At 38.0% G+C, this 14,227-nt stretch overlaps 2 protein-coding genes across 2 annotated transcripts; both read right to left on the bottom strand.

The window, feature by feature from the left end:
- Positions 1–2,779: 2,779 nt before the first annotated feature.
- On the bottom strand, positions 2,780–5,811 carry LOC110756825 (Tetratricopeptide repeat (TPR)-like superfamily protein). The gene has a single exon (XM_021958295.2). The coding sequence runs from the start codon at positions 5,386–5,388 to the stop codon at positions 3,019–3,021; it is 2,370 nt and encodes a 789-aa protein (XP_021813987.2). The 5' UTR covers positions 5,389–5,811; the 3' UTR covers positions 2,780–3,018.
- Positions 5,812–6,053: 242 nt separating this feature from the next.
- Positions 6,054–13,764, bottom strand: LOC110756867 (E3 ubiquitin ligase BIG BROTHER-related). The gene is made up of 7 exons (XM_021958343.2): positions 13,283–13,764; positions 9,468–9,807; positions 9,313–9,353; positions 9,151–9,192; positions 8,947–9,068; positions 8,750–8,858; positions 6,054–6,478 (listed from the first exon to the last, which is right to left on the bottom strand). The coding sequence occupies exons 1-7, from the start codon at positions 13,529–13,531 to the stop codon at positions 6,431–6,433; spliced, it is 951 nt and encodes a 316-aa protein (XP_021814035.1). The 5' UTR covers positions 13,532–13,764; the 3' UTR covers positions 6,054–6,430.
- Between the last annotated feature and the right edge of the window lie 463 nt (positions 13,765–14,227).

Below are 14,227 nucleotides of genomic sequence, written 5' to 3'. Positions count from 1 at the left end.
ATAGGGGTGGTCGTTGATTTTGAAGAGGCTGCAAAAGTATTTGCTCACCATTTCCGGCAAGCTTCCATCACTAAAGAAAATGTTTCATCATTTCTGTCCTGTTACAGAAAGCTGGAGGGAACTCCTTTTAAATTTCCTGCTGATCTTAAGAGCAGCATTTGCGAAGAAAAGTGGCTGCGTACTCGCCTTGGTGATTATAGATCTCCAAGAGAGTGCATTCTGTTTTGTTCTAATTGGGAATCTATCTCTCCCATATGCCTTCTCCCTTTTATTGACGATTCTAACACTTGTTATGGCAAGAACATTCATGAATATAAGCAAGAGCTGAAGAGCTTGGGGGTTGTTGTGGAATTCAAGGATGGGGTCAAGTTTGTGCCTTCTTGTCTTTATCTTCCCCGAGTAAATGCACTTGCTTTACTGGACTGCATACATGTTTTATTGCAAGAGAAAGATAACTCATTTCCTGATGTGTTCCCAAAGAAAGTTTCTCAGGCATGGCTAAAGACTCATAATGGTTACAGGCCTCCGAGAAAGTGCTTGTTGTTTGATTCCAAGATTGGCGAGTATCTAAAGCAGACTGATGGCCCTTTCATTGATGAAGAATTTTATGGTTCTGAAATTACAACAAACAGAGAAGAGCTCTCTGCAATAAAGGTGATTGTTGAAGTGGAAAAAGGATGTCCCTTGATTGCCAGCCAGCTTGCTCGTTATGACGAATTGTCCACTTTTGTTCGAGTATATAGTTACTTGAGTGAGTTTAAGTGGCAGCCGAATAGCAAGGCTGACAAAAGGATCTGGCTTCGAAAGGAAAATCAGAATGGAGAGTGGGTTAATCCAGAAGAGTGTGTTTTATATGACAAGGATGAGCTATTTGGCTTGCAGTTGACTGTTCTGGAGAAACACTTTGAGCATAACCTACTCGGGTTCTTCTCCAATTCTTACAAGGTAAAGTCTCGTCCGTCAATTGATGACTACTGCAAGCTCTGGAAGACACTTCTCCATATTCTCACCCAAATACCCCCTTTCCTCTCTTCTGAAACTCGAAAACCCTTATTCTCCAATGTTAAGAGATTGAAATGAAGTGGGGCCCAAAGCACGTAACGGAACGTCTATAATACTAACGGAATGGGTAATGTGAGACTGTTTTTAAAAGTGTATGGGGTATTTTGAGACGTTTCAAAGTACAGGTGGTAATCTGAGACAAGTTTGAAAGCACAGGAGGCATGTACATAAATAAGCCTTTTATATATAGGGTTTAGGGTGGATTTAACGTGACAGTGGACTTCCTACGCCCCGAGAAATTATAGACTACTACCGTGGTATAGCTGACGTGGTACTACGGACAAATAGTTTTCTGACCCCTCACTGAACATTGACACGTCGACATGAAAGTAAAAGGCATGATTAACAGCAAGGCTTTCCTCTACCGAAATCAAAGATCTCTTTTTCGGTCAAGAAGATCGAACTTCATCAAACCAAAAGGTATGGGCTCCAAGAACAGGGGATAACATAGAGCAAAACCAGAAGACAAGCCAAATGATCGTTAAAGCTCCTCAAAATTCTCCCTGGTTTTTAAGCCAATTATTTTCTGGATTAATCGTTGATTTATAATCAAGATTTGGAATTGTTGATGCAAAGGCTAAGGAGGGGCGGTGAATGAGTCCAATTTTTCTCCACATCAGAAAAGGCCTCCGCCAAGACTGCGAGGACGTCGGAATCTCGCCGACTAGAAGATGCAGACTTGCAATTCTTCGTAAAATTTTAAGCAATTTGATACTGTTCTTGATTATTAAGAACAATAGACCAACAATTTCACTTAAAAACCACACAAAAAGCTATGAAGAAAAATGGCTTTAAGGAATTTGCAGAGTTCAAAGAATAAAAATTCATAGAAATACGGAAGAAATTTAATGACATCTGATTTCTATCAAAACCTCGATGATGACGTGCCAATTCCGCGCTTGATGTTAAGATGTCAATATTTGTTTTTAATATATTAGTTTGTTGTCCTACTGGAATTGGCACTTTAGATGTAATATTGATGTCTTTAATTATATTGTTAAAGTTTATCTAATAAAAATTTATATTTGATAAATAATAAATAAAAAACATTCTCATGTTGCGTTATATATATAGATATAGATTATTCATTGTTAATACTTAGTAGCTCATGTGATCATTTATGTAGCTAGTATAAAAATAAAAAAATAAAGAAAGTCAACATTAGTAGAAGCTGAAGTTGTGTTATATTTCCGCCCTTCTGTTTGGATAAGGAAAAATAATTCGGAATTTAGCTAAAAGTCAGGAATCAGTGCGTTTGGATGAGGAAATTTAAAAGTACAAAGGATTTCATAAATGACGGAATTTAAAATGACGGAAATTAATGTTCTAGAATTTGTAAAGTTTCTTGTTTGGGTGACGGATTTAAAACACGGAATTTAACCTTTATTTGTAAAGTTGTCTTTTTTAAAAACTCAATCTCTTGGGATTTTAGCAATGACGACTTTTAGATAGAATTTAAAGTTGAGATTTATGGTCTCCAAATTCCATGTTTTTTCCCACGCGGAATTTCTAAATTTCTATGTTTTTTTATCCAAACACGGGAATTGGTTCATGTCAATTTAGAAATTCTGAGTTTTGTCAAAATTCCAAGTTTATTTCCCTCATCCAAATGCACCAAAGAGAAATTAACAATTCCTTTGTTTGGTAACTTAAGCGCGGAATTTATTAAATGATGCACGGAAAAAATCGTGGAAATTTGGGAATGAAATTTCCAAGTTTAATTTCCACCAAAATAAATGTCATTTTACAATTTACATAGTGTCATTTACAAAATTTGACATATATAAATTCAAACACTGAAATTTTCAATTGCCAGAAATTAAAATAATGGAAATCTAAATTCTGTTATTTTAGAATTCTAATCATTTTCAATTCATTCATCCAAGCTTTGATAGTTCCGATAAAATTACCATCAAATACAGTATAGACTAGCGATTCATTGATCACCTGAGTACCTCAAATGTCTCGGTCAGAGAGAAAAGCACTTATTACTGCTGCATATACAAAAATTTCAGGTTCCATTTCCTTATCTTCCATCTGACGAAGATAAACTAGAGCCTCATCAGGCCTGCCACACTTGCAAAGACCCGTAATGAGAGCCATATAAGCAATTCTGTTTGGAGCACATCCTTTCTTTCCCATATTGTTCCAAACCCCAAGAGCATCGTCGACCCTTCCAGCATTGCACAACCCATCTATTAATGTTGTGTAAGTAATCACATTTGGTTCTCTGTCTGGTTCTCCATCTTCACCAAACATCCTGGAGAAGCAAAGCATCGCTTTATCAACATCACTATTTTTACACCATCCATTTATCAGCAGATTGTAGGTTACAACTGAGGGAACAAGCCCCTTCATCACCATCTCATTCAAATGATATTCAGCTTCTGAAACTCTTTTAGCCTTACAAAGCCCATTTATCAATATGTTATGAGAAACTACATCAGGACAATAGCCACGAGCACAGATGTCACGGAACAGCTGCAAAGCTCGATCTACTTCTTGAATTTTGATTAATCCATTTATAGCCGTAGAATAGGCGACTATATCAGGGAGAAAACCTTCTTCAACCATGTTATCAAGAAACTTACAAGCTTCCACTGCATTTCCATGTACGCACAGCTGCTTTACAAGTAAGGTGGAATATCTTATCCATGGTTCATGTCCACAAACACGCATCTCCTTCATTAGGTTAAGGGCTTCTACAACATCCTGTCTTCTACATAGGCACCCAAATATAGAGTTATGGGTAAAATGTGTTGGTTCAAGTCCTGCTTGCTCCATCTCTCTCAAAAGCTTATAACTTTCCCCCAATCTATTTGAATTGCACAGTGCATCAATCAAATTGTTATACATTGACACATTTGGTTTACAGCCAATCTGAATCATTTCTTTGAAAAGGCTTAAGGCCTTCTCCAACTTACCAAACTTCAGCAGACCATCAATGACAATTTGAAAATTAGTTGTGACAGGATGAACCCTTTTCTTTACTACAAGGAGCTTATCTACCTCAATATCAGCATCAGATTCATTTTCCATCATTGCCTGAAGAAGTCGATGAGCTTTGTCAATGGAGCTGTTATCAACAAGACCATTCAACACAGAAGTGTAAAGCAAACGCATATCCTCTTCATCTAAATCTTCCTGGATTTCCTCAAGTACACGGATCGTTTCCCCTTCATCAGAAAAAAATGGTATGAGCTTTGTTAGTATCCCAACATCAGAATGGATTCCCAACTCCTTCATTTCCGAATACATAGACAAGGCTTTTTCAAGCTCCTTATTCTTAATGAGTCCTCCAATCAGTACATCGTAAAGAGAAATGTCAACTGTGAAACCTGACTTCCGCATTTTATCAAACAACTGGAGGGCCTTATCCACTCTGGACTGCTTCACAAACCCATGAATCAAAACATGAAATGTCTTCTCATTCAATCCAAGATTGCGATCTTCCATTCTTGCAATCAAATCAAAAGCTTTATCCACCTCACCCCACTTGCTAAAGGACAACACCAAGATAGACATGACATGGGCATCAACCCACCCCTTCTCATACATTTCATTGAAAACATTTAAAGCCTTTTCGAACTTCCCTGTATTGCAATAAACCTGCAACGCCGGAGTCAGAGTGTACTTACTGAATTCCCACCCAGAATCTCGCATTTCTTGCAATCTCATTTCAAGCAATTCAATTGAACTTGACTTAGATTTAGATATAGCCTCCAACAAACAATTATAGCTATAACTATTTGGAACACAAAGACCCTTCACTTTAACTTGATCAAACAAAAAGTTAGCTTCTTGAACCAACTCTACACTACCTAAACATCTTATAAAGAAACCCAAAGCTCCAGGAGTCAGAGAACAGTTCGAATTCACAATTTCCATAGCCATGGCTCTCAATGGAACATTTTGTCGAGCGCGTGATAGATGACAGGCCATGGCATTGTACGTATAGCAATTGTGCTTGTACCCAGATTGGGTTGGTGCCCAGGTAAAGAACACGTGAGCTGTTTTCCAACTCTTCAGGCCATTTAGCACACTTTCTACTACTTTGGTGGTGAGTCTTGAAGCAAGGTTCTTCAACTCTGGGTTATCTGGGGAAAAGGGTTGCTTGGTGAAGATGGAAATGAAACCATTGATGACGCCGGTGAGGTGTGAAGGAAGAGAAGGGTCAGTATGGGTTCTTGTGCAAATGGGTCTTGGTGTATTTGACGAGGCTGTAAGGTTCTTGGTGAGGACGAGTGAAAGAAGCGCATTTGGGTCGATCGGCTTCGTTGATTTCCAGAGATTAAGATGAGTTTTTGAGATTCTTGGCAATGCCATTTCTAAATCGACTATTATGCCAGTTGCCTTGTAATGTCGAGAAATTAGAGTGTGCTGTTGTGCCTTAGCGACGCTCAACTACCCGCAACGGCTCAACATACGCGACACAATATTCTGATGCTACAATGCCTAATATTTTTGTGTGGTTTTTTGCTAAATGCATGGGAGAAACGAGGAAGAAAGACCGGATAAGGCAAGAGGGAGATTTCGACAACAAAAAATTGGCAAAGAGGGAGGGGGCATATCTAACAGCAATGTCAAAATGATTTTTTATTTTACACATTCTTCACTTCTCTCTTATCTTATGGCATGTTTACTTATCAGAAATGAGGGAAGCCATGAATCCGGTAACTTAAATAAGCTAATCGAGGAACAAAGAATTGAACTCGACTGTGAGGAGATGGGCATAGTACCTTGTCTAACTGACCCTACCAACATTTAGGTAACGTATTAGAAAACTTGATAAAACAAAACATGTTTTACTATAAATTATATATAAAAATTTCTAACATGTGTTACAATGATTTAGACAATATCATTAATCGTAATGTCGAACTGTACAACTACTATCAACATTGCCTTTGCACATGGCCCGCCGCGCCCCCGGGAAAGTAGAGAGGAAGAAATTTACTCAAGTTGTTGCAAAGTTCTGTGAACAGAAAAAATACGGAGAAACTTAATTTACCAGCCTTTTGTATCATTAGGGTAATCCAGAAAACTTACAATTAAGCAAAACCTGCCACCATGTTTCTCAAATTTTTTTTTTGGTTACATTGGAGGAAAGAAACCCCACTGGGGTTCGATCCTGGGTGCCATGGGGGGAAGGGGGAATCCACCACCACTGTGGTGGGAACCCATTGGCATATTTCTCAATTGAATAACCAGAAAGGTCATATAATACAAGCATTGTAAATCTAATTTAAATGGTCGGATAGTACAGTTTTCGCAAGTGAAAGAGACGCAATATGAATGACCATACAAGTGCAACAACTTGTACAAATAAGTCTTTTGATTTGCAAGAAAAGATGGTCCACAGATTCTGCTAGCTGTTTCCAGAGGTGGAGACTTCAGCACTGCAAACAGGGCAGACCTGCAGTAACAGGCTAAATCAATAACATACAATACTTCTCCAAAAATGAAAAGTGCCTCTATTCCACAAGCACACATGAAAACACAATTTCAACAACACAATAATAAGAAATCACCACTGCCTCAACTAAAACAAAATCAATTTGGAATGGAAAAACTATTCATATTCCAATTCTCAACTATCGCAAATTTCAACTACAACTATGGCAATTTTAACTATAACCAAACATTGTAACTGGTTTAAGCTTTAATGCCAGAGTATGTGAAAAATAACCTGACAAACAGGATGGATTTCAAGCACCGTAAACCATATAAATTGTCCCAAATAAGTCTTACATATCAGAAAACAATAAATAAAATTGGCTGTTCATGCAAACTGCTACCATATTTTCTCCAGCCTTGGCTTACAGAAAATCAAACATTGTGAAGAACATGTTGAAGCATGTTTACTTTTTGACGGCCCCTTTGCCTAACTTTTTTCTTTAAGGGGGAGAGGAAGGAGAGCTGGAGATTCCTAAACTGTAGTCGAAAACTTTCTGACTGCAATACTAAGTAGTGTTTTTGGAGCAAGAGGGAGAACATATTAAAAGCATAACTTATAAACAAATTCCACAACCCTGTGAGGGCCTATTTCAAATTGGTTCATTTACATATGCATCCCAACGTATATTACAAGCTACATCTATTAAGCCCCCTGTCATTTTGGCCATTAAAGGGAGAGCAGTGCTGAGAGCCATCTCAGTGTATTTGAGCTGTCTCGGTTTGCTTGGGAGGCATTATCCTCGTCAATCCCATCACTGCTTCCATTTTCCTTTCTTCTTGTTTTCTTTTGCTGATTCATTATCAGGTCTATAACTCAGCTTTTATTTTCTCTTCTTTTGATCCTTTCCCTTTCATAAGTCTTCTTTAGGTTGTTTGCAAACTCATAGAAGAAAAACGAGGCCCCGTGTTCTGGGATGGTTTCAACCCGTTTGGCCTTTTTTCCTTAAGTTTTTCGTTTGGATTTGATTTTTTGGGATTTTCGAATCATCTTAATGGCATAGTTTTAATGGGTTTCTGATGCCAGACCAAGAAGGGGGGGTTCTGATGGATTTGATTTTTGGTTTTGTTGAATTGGTAATGGAGATGCAGATGGAGGTGTGGGTGGGGCTCGGTGCTTGGTTGTGGTTGGGCGTTTGGGTGATGGCAGTTGGGCAGTGGTTGTTTGGGGGGGAGAAAGAGAGAGAGAGAGATTTTTCTTTTAAGTTCTTTCTTTTAAGTTTTTTTTTTAATTCCTTTAAAAAGTTGTTGGATGTTTATTGTTTTCCTGCACAACGTAGCATTAATAGTTTTTTTGTGGTGGGGGGAGGGCAGTGGGGGTTGGTGTGTGAGGGGACAGGAGGATTTATATACTTTGACCCAAAAACAAATATAAAGGTGGAAGGAAACTCCATCAGCTTGGCTGGAAATAGATCAAGGGGGATGCTTCAATATCATGATTCAGAATATTTGACTCAAGGATCAGATTTCAAATCCAATCCAAACATAAACTGAATTTAAGGCCCCAAATTCTACACTTAGGAGACTTCTAACAACATTTATATGTTAAAACCAGCCACAAAGGATTCGAAACAAATAGCTACAACTGTTACCAACTGTTATAGCATAGAATTTCAGATCCAAAGATACGCATCCATGCATAGCTTTTATTTGACAGTGATTTTGTAGAATAATTTTCATTTTTATTAGGTGACCTTGACACACAGGAAAAACTATATATTTGGTCCATCTAAACTTGAGAGATGTAATTTCCAATTGATCTCACCCAGCTAGGAACATTACAAGGGGCCGAAACCATACATATGTGCCAACACAAATACACATGTGTAAAGTTTTGATTAAGACATACAGACATAGAAAGTTAATCAGTGGGAAAAAGAGAAGCACTTTTTTGTAAAACATGGACAGGTCACATAGACCCAAACAAAATGAATAAGAGTCATCAACCATACTACAGATTGAAGGGGTAGCAATTCACAAAAATATGGGCAAGGAAATCTACAAGTGTCAGAACTTGATAACAGAAGGAAGGTACCACGTTTGGTATTCTAAAAAATGGAAAGAAACAAAAAAGCCTCCAAGTATATTTGGGAGAGAATAGGATTAAGAAAATAATAACTTCTTTCGGAAAGTAAAAAGGAAAATTATAAACAACATGAACAGATTACACTAAGAATTATAGGAATGTTTGAAATTGGCAGTGAATAGAAAATATGTAATTTCAAAACCATACCTTGTTTATTGTCAACCAATTATTTATGCACTCAGAATGATAGGAATGTTTGCAAGATAGTATTGTCAAGTTCTCACCAGCCTCATAATCCAACCGACAAATGACACACCTGAAACAGAAGTACCAAAATTTGAAGAAAAGAAAACATGCACGCACAACTTCTAGAAAGCACATAAAACTAAGGAATATGTGCTTACGACTCATTGCTTCCATTCTGACCACTTCCTGTCTTGTAGCTTACTGAAGGCAATGAGGCGATGGTATCAGCCGAAAGCCCTCTGCTCTCAGTTCCAACAACTTCACCCAATGCAATTAACTCCTGATACAGTTATATAAAGGTCACAGAACAAGCCAAATAGAAAATGCACTACCTAAAGCATTAGAATTTAAAGCCGCCTCACCTCATATGAAAGTTCATCTGGGTCAACCTCCTCCCATGTATCCTACAAACCAACAGTAGATGAGAAACATCTTGATCATAGACAAAACAGAGAACTGCTACTATCTTCTAGAAGAGTCTCAATCGTCAAACTAATCTCAGCATACAAGCTACAAATTAATACCTGAGAGTTACCTCCATGTTCCTCTGTGTGCTCAACTTCGCCTGCAAACACAACAAGATATATACCCGAAACAAAAGTATTACATAATTTCAAGGACTTCAAAAGCGATAATATAAAAAGAGTATTACAATTCTAATACAGTCACAAGCACTCACGGTCATTAATCCCAGCAAGAGCCATCAGTCTAGCGGCCATCTCTCTATCTTCAGCATCCTGCAGGGCTCTTGCATAGGCCTCATCACTTGAAAAAACAGCCGGGTCATATTCGACTCTGGGGTTATCATCCACTCTAGCATCATCATGAGCATGCACATCAAACGCATCTTCATCATTGTCAACCTCAGTTCCATCATATTGCTCCTCATCATCATTATCATCAGTATCGTCATGAAAATCATTAAAATCATCCTCATCCTCATGCACATAACTTCCAGCTTCCCAACTTCCATAATCACTATCTTCATTGTTCATTCGTAGCATCATGTATGCCCTTTCCTACTCAATATCCAATTAAATCACATGCAAAACAAGATCAAACAAAACCTCTCCACAAACAACCTAGACCACTTATAAACAAAGATTGACAGTGAACAGCATTCACATTAAGATTGACTGAAGCAGAGGCTATAGCTTGGTAGAAAAGAAATATCCTTCTTTGGAAGCTCAAGACTGAGCCCACTGGCCCAAATCTAACAATGAGATCTTTTTGGTTTAAAATGAAATGTTGATAGTAGTTTAAGGGTCAGTCAATAGAAAAATAAACAAATAGGTCAAGCACCAATCTAAGAGTTAATATTAAGCTTTATTATGAGTATTTATTTGGCTCCTAGCAAAATACAATGTCTTTTTAGTTTTATGTACTATTTAATTAAGTCTTTTACGGAATTAATGAGTGTTTTGCTAAAAAAAATCTAAGTCATTAAAAGTTCTATTTGAAGCCTATAAACAAGGCTATTCCTTGTAAGCCAAAAGGAAATTTGAATAAATGACAATTAGGTTTTGTTGAAGGCTTGGTGCCAATGGTATTGCCTCTCTTTCTATTTGTACGTTGTTCACCATCTCTCTACTTGCTCTAAATCTACAGCAACCATCATATATCCTCTTTTTCTCTAAACTTCTTTTCATTACAAAAATTTCTACCATCTAAAGCCCACCACGTCCCAAAGCAACACCCACCTTGTGTGTCCTGCATCAATATTGGTATCTGAACAACATATCCTCCTCGCTTTCCTTCCAAATTCTTTTTATATATTCAATTATGTTGATGCCCAAAAATGTTGGACCCAACTTAGAACTGTGGGGTGTGATGGATGATGTGCGAAGGCGAAGCAGGGGTATGTGCCTTCGGAAGGCAAGTGTCATCGGCGAGTTCATGTATGCCTTCGGCAGGCAATTACAGATGACATATGGAAAGTAAGCAGGCATGCAAAAGACAGATGTATGTGGTTCACCCAAATGAATGGGCTACATCAACGGAGAATGATATTCTCATTACAATAATGGTTGTTTACATTGTACAAGGAGTATGACCCAAAGATAAAGGGAAAAGGAGAGAGGGAGCAACGACCCAGGGACCCCTTCTAAGTGGAGAGTGGTCTCCTTATATAGGTGAGGGGAAATCTTCACTTCTTGTAATATTCCGATGTAGGACTCTTGACATTGCCTCTAGTTGCTTGGTCAGTCATGGTATAAACAAATTATAGTGGTTACAAATGCAAAACTATCATTGAGAGTTGAAGCTTTGACTCAAGATTGCCAAAGCAATAGTAAGGCAATCAATGAGTAGTTAAAAAAGGTCAGTTCCTTAAAAATAAAATAAAAATTAATTGGCTTTTATGATTAGAAAAAACATGACAGGATGAGGCAAAAATGTAAACATGGATTATTCATCTTCAGTCCCTAGGCAAGAACCTAGAGTATCTAAGGCGGAAAAAAGGAATACAAAATAGTGATGAGCAACAACACGTAAGGCCTTCCATCCTCTTCTCGCTTATAAAAGGAATACAAAGATGAAAATTGGCAGAGGACCATCGTTTTTCAAAGATGCAGTTCAATGTAATGATCAAGGGAAGCGATTTTAGCACTCCCCTTTGTACTTCTGCACTCCATCCTTCAGTTTTATGTTTAAATTCCAAAACCACCCTTAGTAGCATTTTTAACTCCCTAAAACATTCAGAGCCCCCGTGTAGTGCCTTGTTCAATAGTTTGAAAGGAATGGTGGGCCTTAGACTCAAGCTCAAGCATTTACTTTTCTAGTTAGAGACAAATGTCTACATTCTTTCTTGGGGGACCACGCCCTCAAGAGAAGCATTTCAACCAACCGACTAACTTGCCTCTCCGGTAGTTGCCGTATCAGGAGTTCTTCAAATTCTTCTTTAGCTTTTCAACCTCCTGTCAACAACTCCGGGCCTCCACCACCGGAGCACACCACCTTATCTGTCCACAGACACAAGCTCACCACATCACCATGTCTATCTAAAATCCAACTACTAGTCCAACCCCAAGAAAATCAGGGTCCTCAAAATACAGTGTCATGAACACAAGATTTTGGGCACTAGTCTAAAACGAAAGTAAAATCTACTGATAGCACCACTGGATTATCAAGTATTGCTAAAGGCAGAGCCATTTGATTCTGTGCAAGAGGAAATGTGTGTGGCCTTTGATGAGATCGAGTAGAGAGGAAAGGGCATATATAATGACACTTTTCAATTGAACTCACACAGAGAAAATAGTAATAAAACTATTCAATGAAAAGGAAAGGAAATCAACAAGAGGGTTTCATTTGGAACCACTTGATTCCCTGCAATCCCAATTTCCCCAAGAGAAAAAGAACTTTAACTTTACCAGACTAAAAAAACAACAGGAGGGTTTCACATGGACTATGGTGAAACCAGACGTGAAAGAAGTGGATCTTTACTTCAAAGAGATCAAAAGTGCAGCTGCAATTCTGTAGCTGTGTCAATAACCACCACAAAACCATCTATATTTTCCTTTACCCAACCGTCTTCTCTAATCCCACCTATCTTTTCATCATCATACACCGTCATCCTCTCTCACTCCCCGATCAACCCCCTCGCTTCTCACTGCTCCCCCCATGACGTTATCAACATCAAAGCCTCCATGGTAGCCAATGGCAAGGCCCATTAAGACGATCTGCCATCTGTTTTCCTGGACATCGCTCTTTCAGTAGAGAGCTATCCATAGGTGGTACTTGGGGTTCATGGCGACGTGGGTCGAGAATTTGGGATAACAGGACCCGAAGTGGGTGATGGAGTAAAAAACTAGCCTGCGAGCTTTAGGAAATTGAGCATTGTTGGTGGCCTATTCTATTAAAGAATTAATTGACACTGTACAACATAATGAACTGCCTAGAAAAGTATGTAATATTCTATTGGGCCGACCTCAGTTATTTGATAAGAAGGTGCAGAACTGTGGCTATAACAGTACACATACCAAGCACAGTCCAAAATTTAAACAATGGCATCATCATAAGATGAAACCACAGCCCTCCAATGGTAGCTGCAAAACGTGAGAAAACAAGGATGATACAAAAAACTGGAAATTATATCTTAGGCTGTATTTAACTTCTGAATATCACATAACAAGATCAAAATTTATAATGAAATTTAACTGAAACATTCCATAGGTCGCTGAGGGAACGAAAAGAGGATTTAAAGAGAAATAAAAGAAAGCTATCAAACAACTAGCGCGAGATGAAATTCTTAAGTCCAACTTCGATTGCTAAGGAAACCATCACAAATAAGTGGAATATGAATCCTTTGCTCGCGACCATAACAGATGAAAAACAAAAAGGTAAAAAAATAGAACAAAGAATTCAGATTCTATCATGTTTCAATTTTCAGACTAGCTCATATATTCAATAAACAAAGCAATATCAAAAGAAAAATTAAGAGACATTACGGAAGAGATAAAGAAACGAAATTGAACGGCAAAGACGGAGTTTGAGGACCTGTTCTTGGAGGGTTCGAGCAAGGGCTAGGTCAGCATCGACCTGACTGAGATTAGTAAAGGGAGTTCTTGAAGACTGCGGAACAGGAGGTGAGGGAGGGTCCACCAATTGCGAGGACTCACTAGTTACTTCTTGTTCTTGTTCTTCGCATTGATTCAAATTGGGGTTTTGTTCTTGTTCGCTGATGCTGTTATTGTTGTTGGGTTTGAGTCCACCGCCAGAGCCCAATTTGGCGTTATGATTTTCCATGGATATAAAGAGAGGTTGGAAAGCCAATAAATCGGAAGAAACTGGAAAGAGATCGAAATTGAGGAAGGGTGGGAGAGACCAAATCACATATTATTTCAAGAATCTCAGATAGTCGGACACTAATAAGGGGCCGTTGGGTTCGGGGTGGAGAAATTATTTGGAGGACCGATGTCAGGTGTTGGAGTGAGATCGGAAGGAACGCGTTAAGCCCCGTCTAAAAACCATTTTGTTTTAAACAAATATATATATAACCTAAAATCATATTTAACAGTTTTTCCTTTGTCGTTTTACAACAAAAAATATTTTTTCTCAACTTTATTGTTTTTTGGTCTCTTGGCCTATTTTTGGGCGAATTGGATCGGAATTAGGGGTTCCAATTTCAATCCAAAAACAATTTTTAATAAATAAAAAATTTCAATTTCATTCCAAAAAATTTTGAAATTTCAACATCCATTTTAATTCATAAAACTTGAAAATGTTAGATTATTTCGGAATTTTGTTCGAAAATTTCATAAAGTTGTTCAAAACTTTATATTGGCCCAACCTTTTAAAGGTTGAAATCCGCTCAAAATTGAAAATTTGTGTCAGAAGTTCAAAAAACTATTATATATAATAGTACTTAGATGTTGGTGAAATAATGTATATTTGGCCATTACATCATATCTAGGGCTCGGCTGACTTTTTGGTAGCCCTAGC

Source organism: Prunus avium, chromosome 7 (assembly GCF_965620075.1).
Source record: "Prunus avium chromosome 7, drPruAviu1.hap1.1, whole genome shotgun sequence".
NCBI classification, from domain to species: domain Eukaryota; kingdom Viridiplantae; phylum Streptophyta; class Magnoliopsida; order Rosales; family Rosaceae; genus Prunus; species Prunus avium.
The sequence above is the reverse complement of the archived record's forward strand: the minus strand, read 5'-3'. Positions and strand labels throughout refer to the sequence as shown.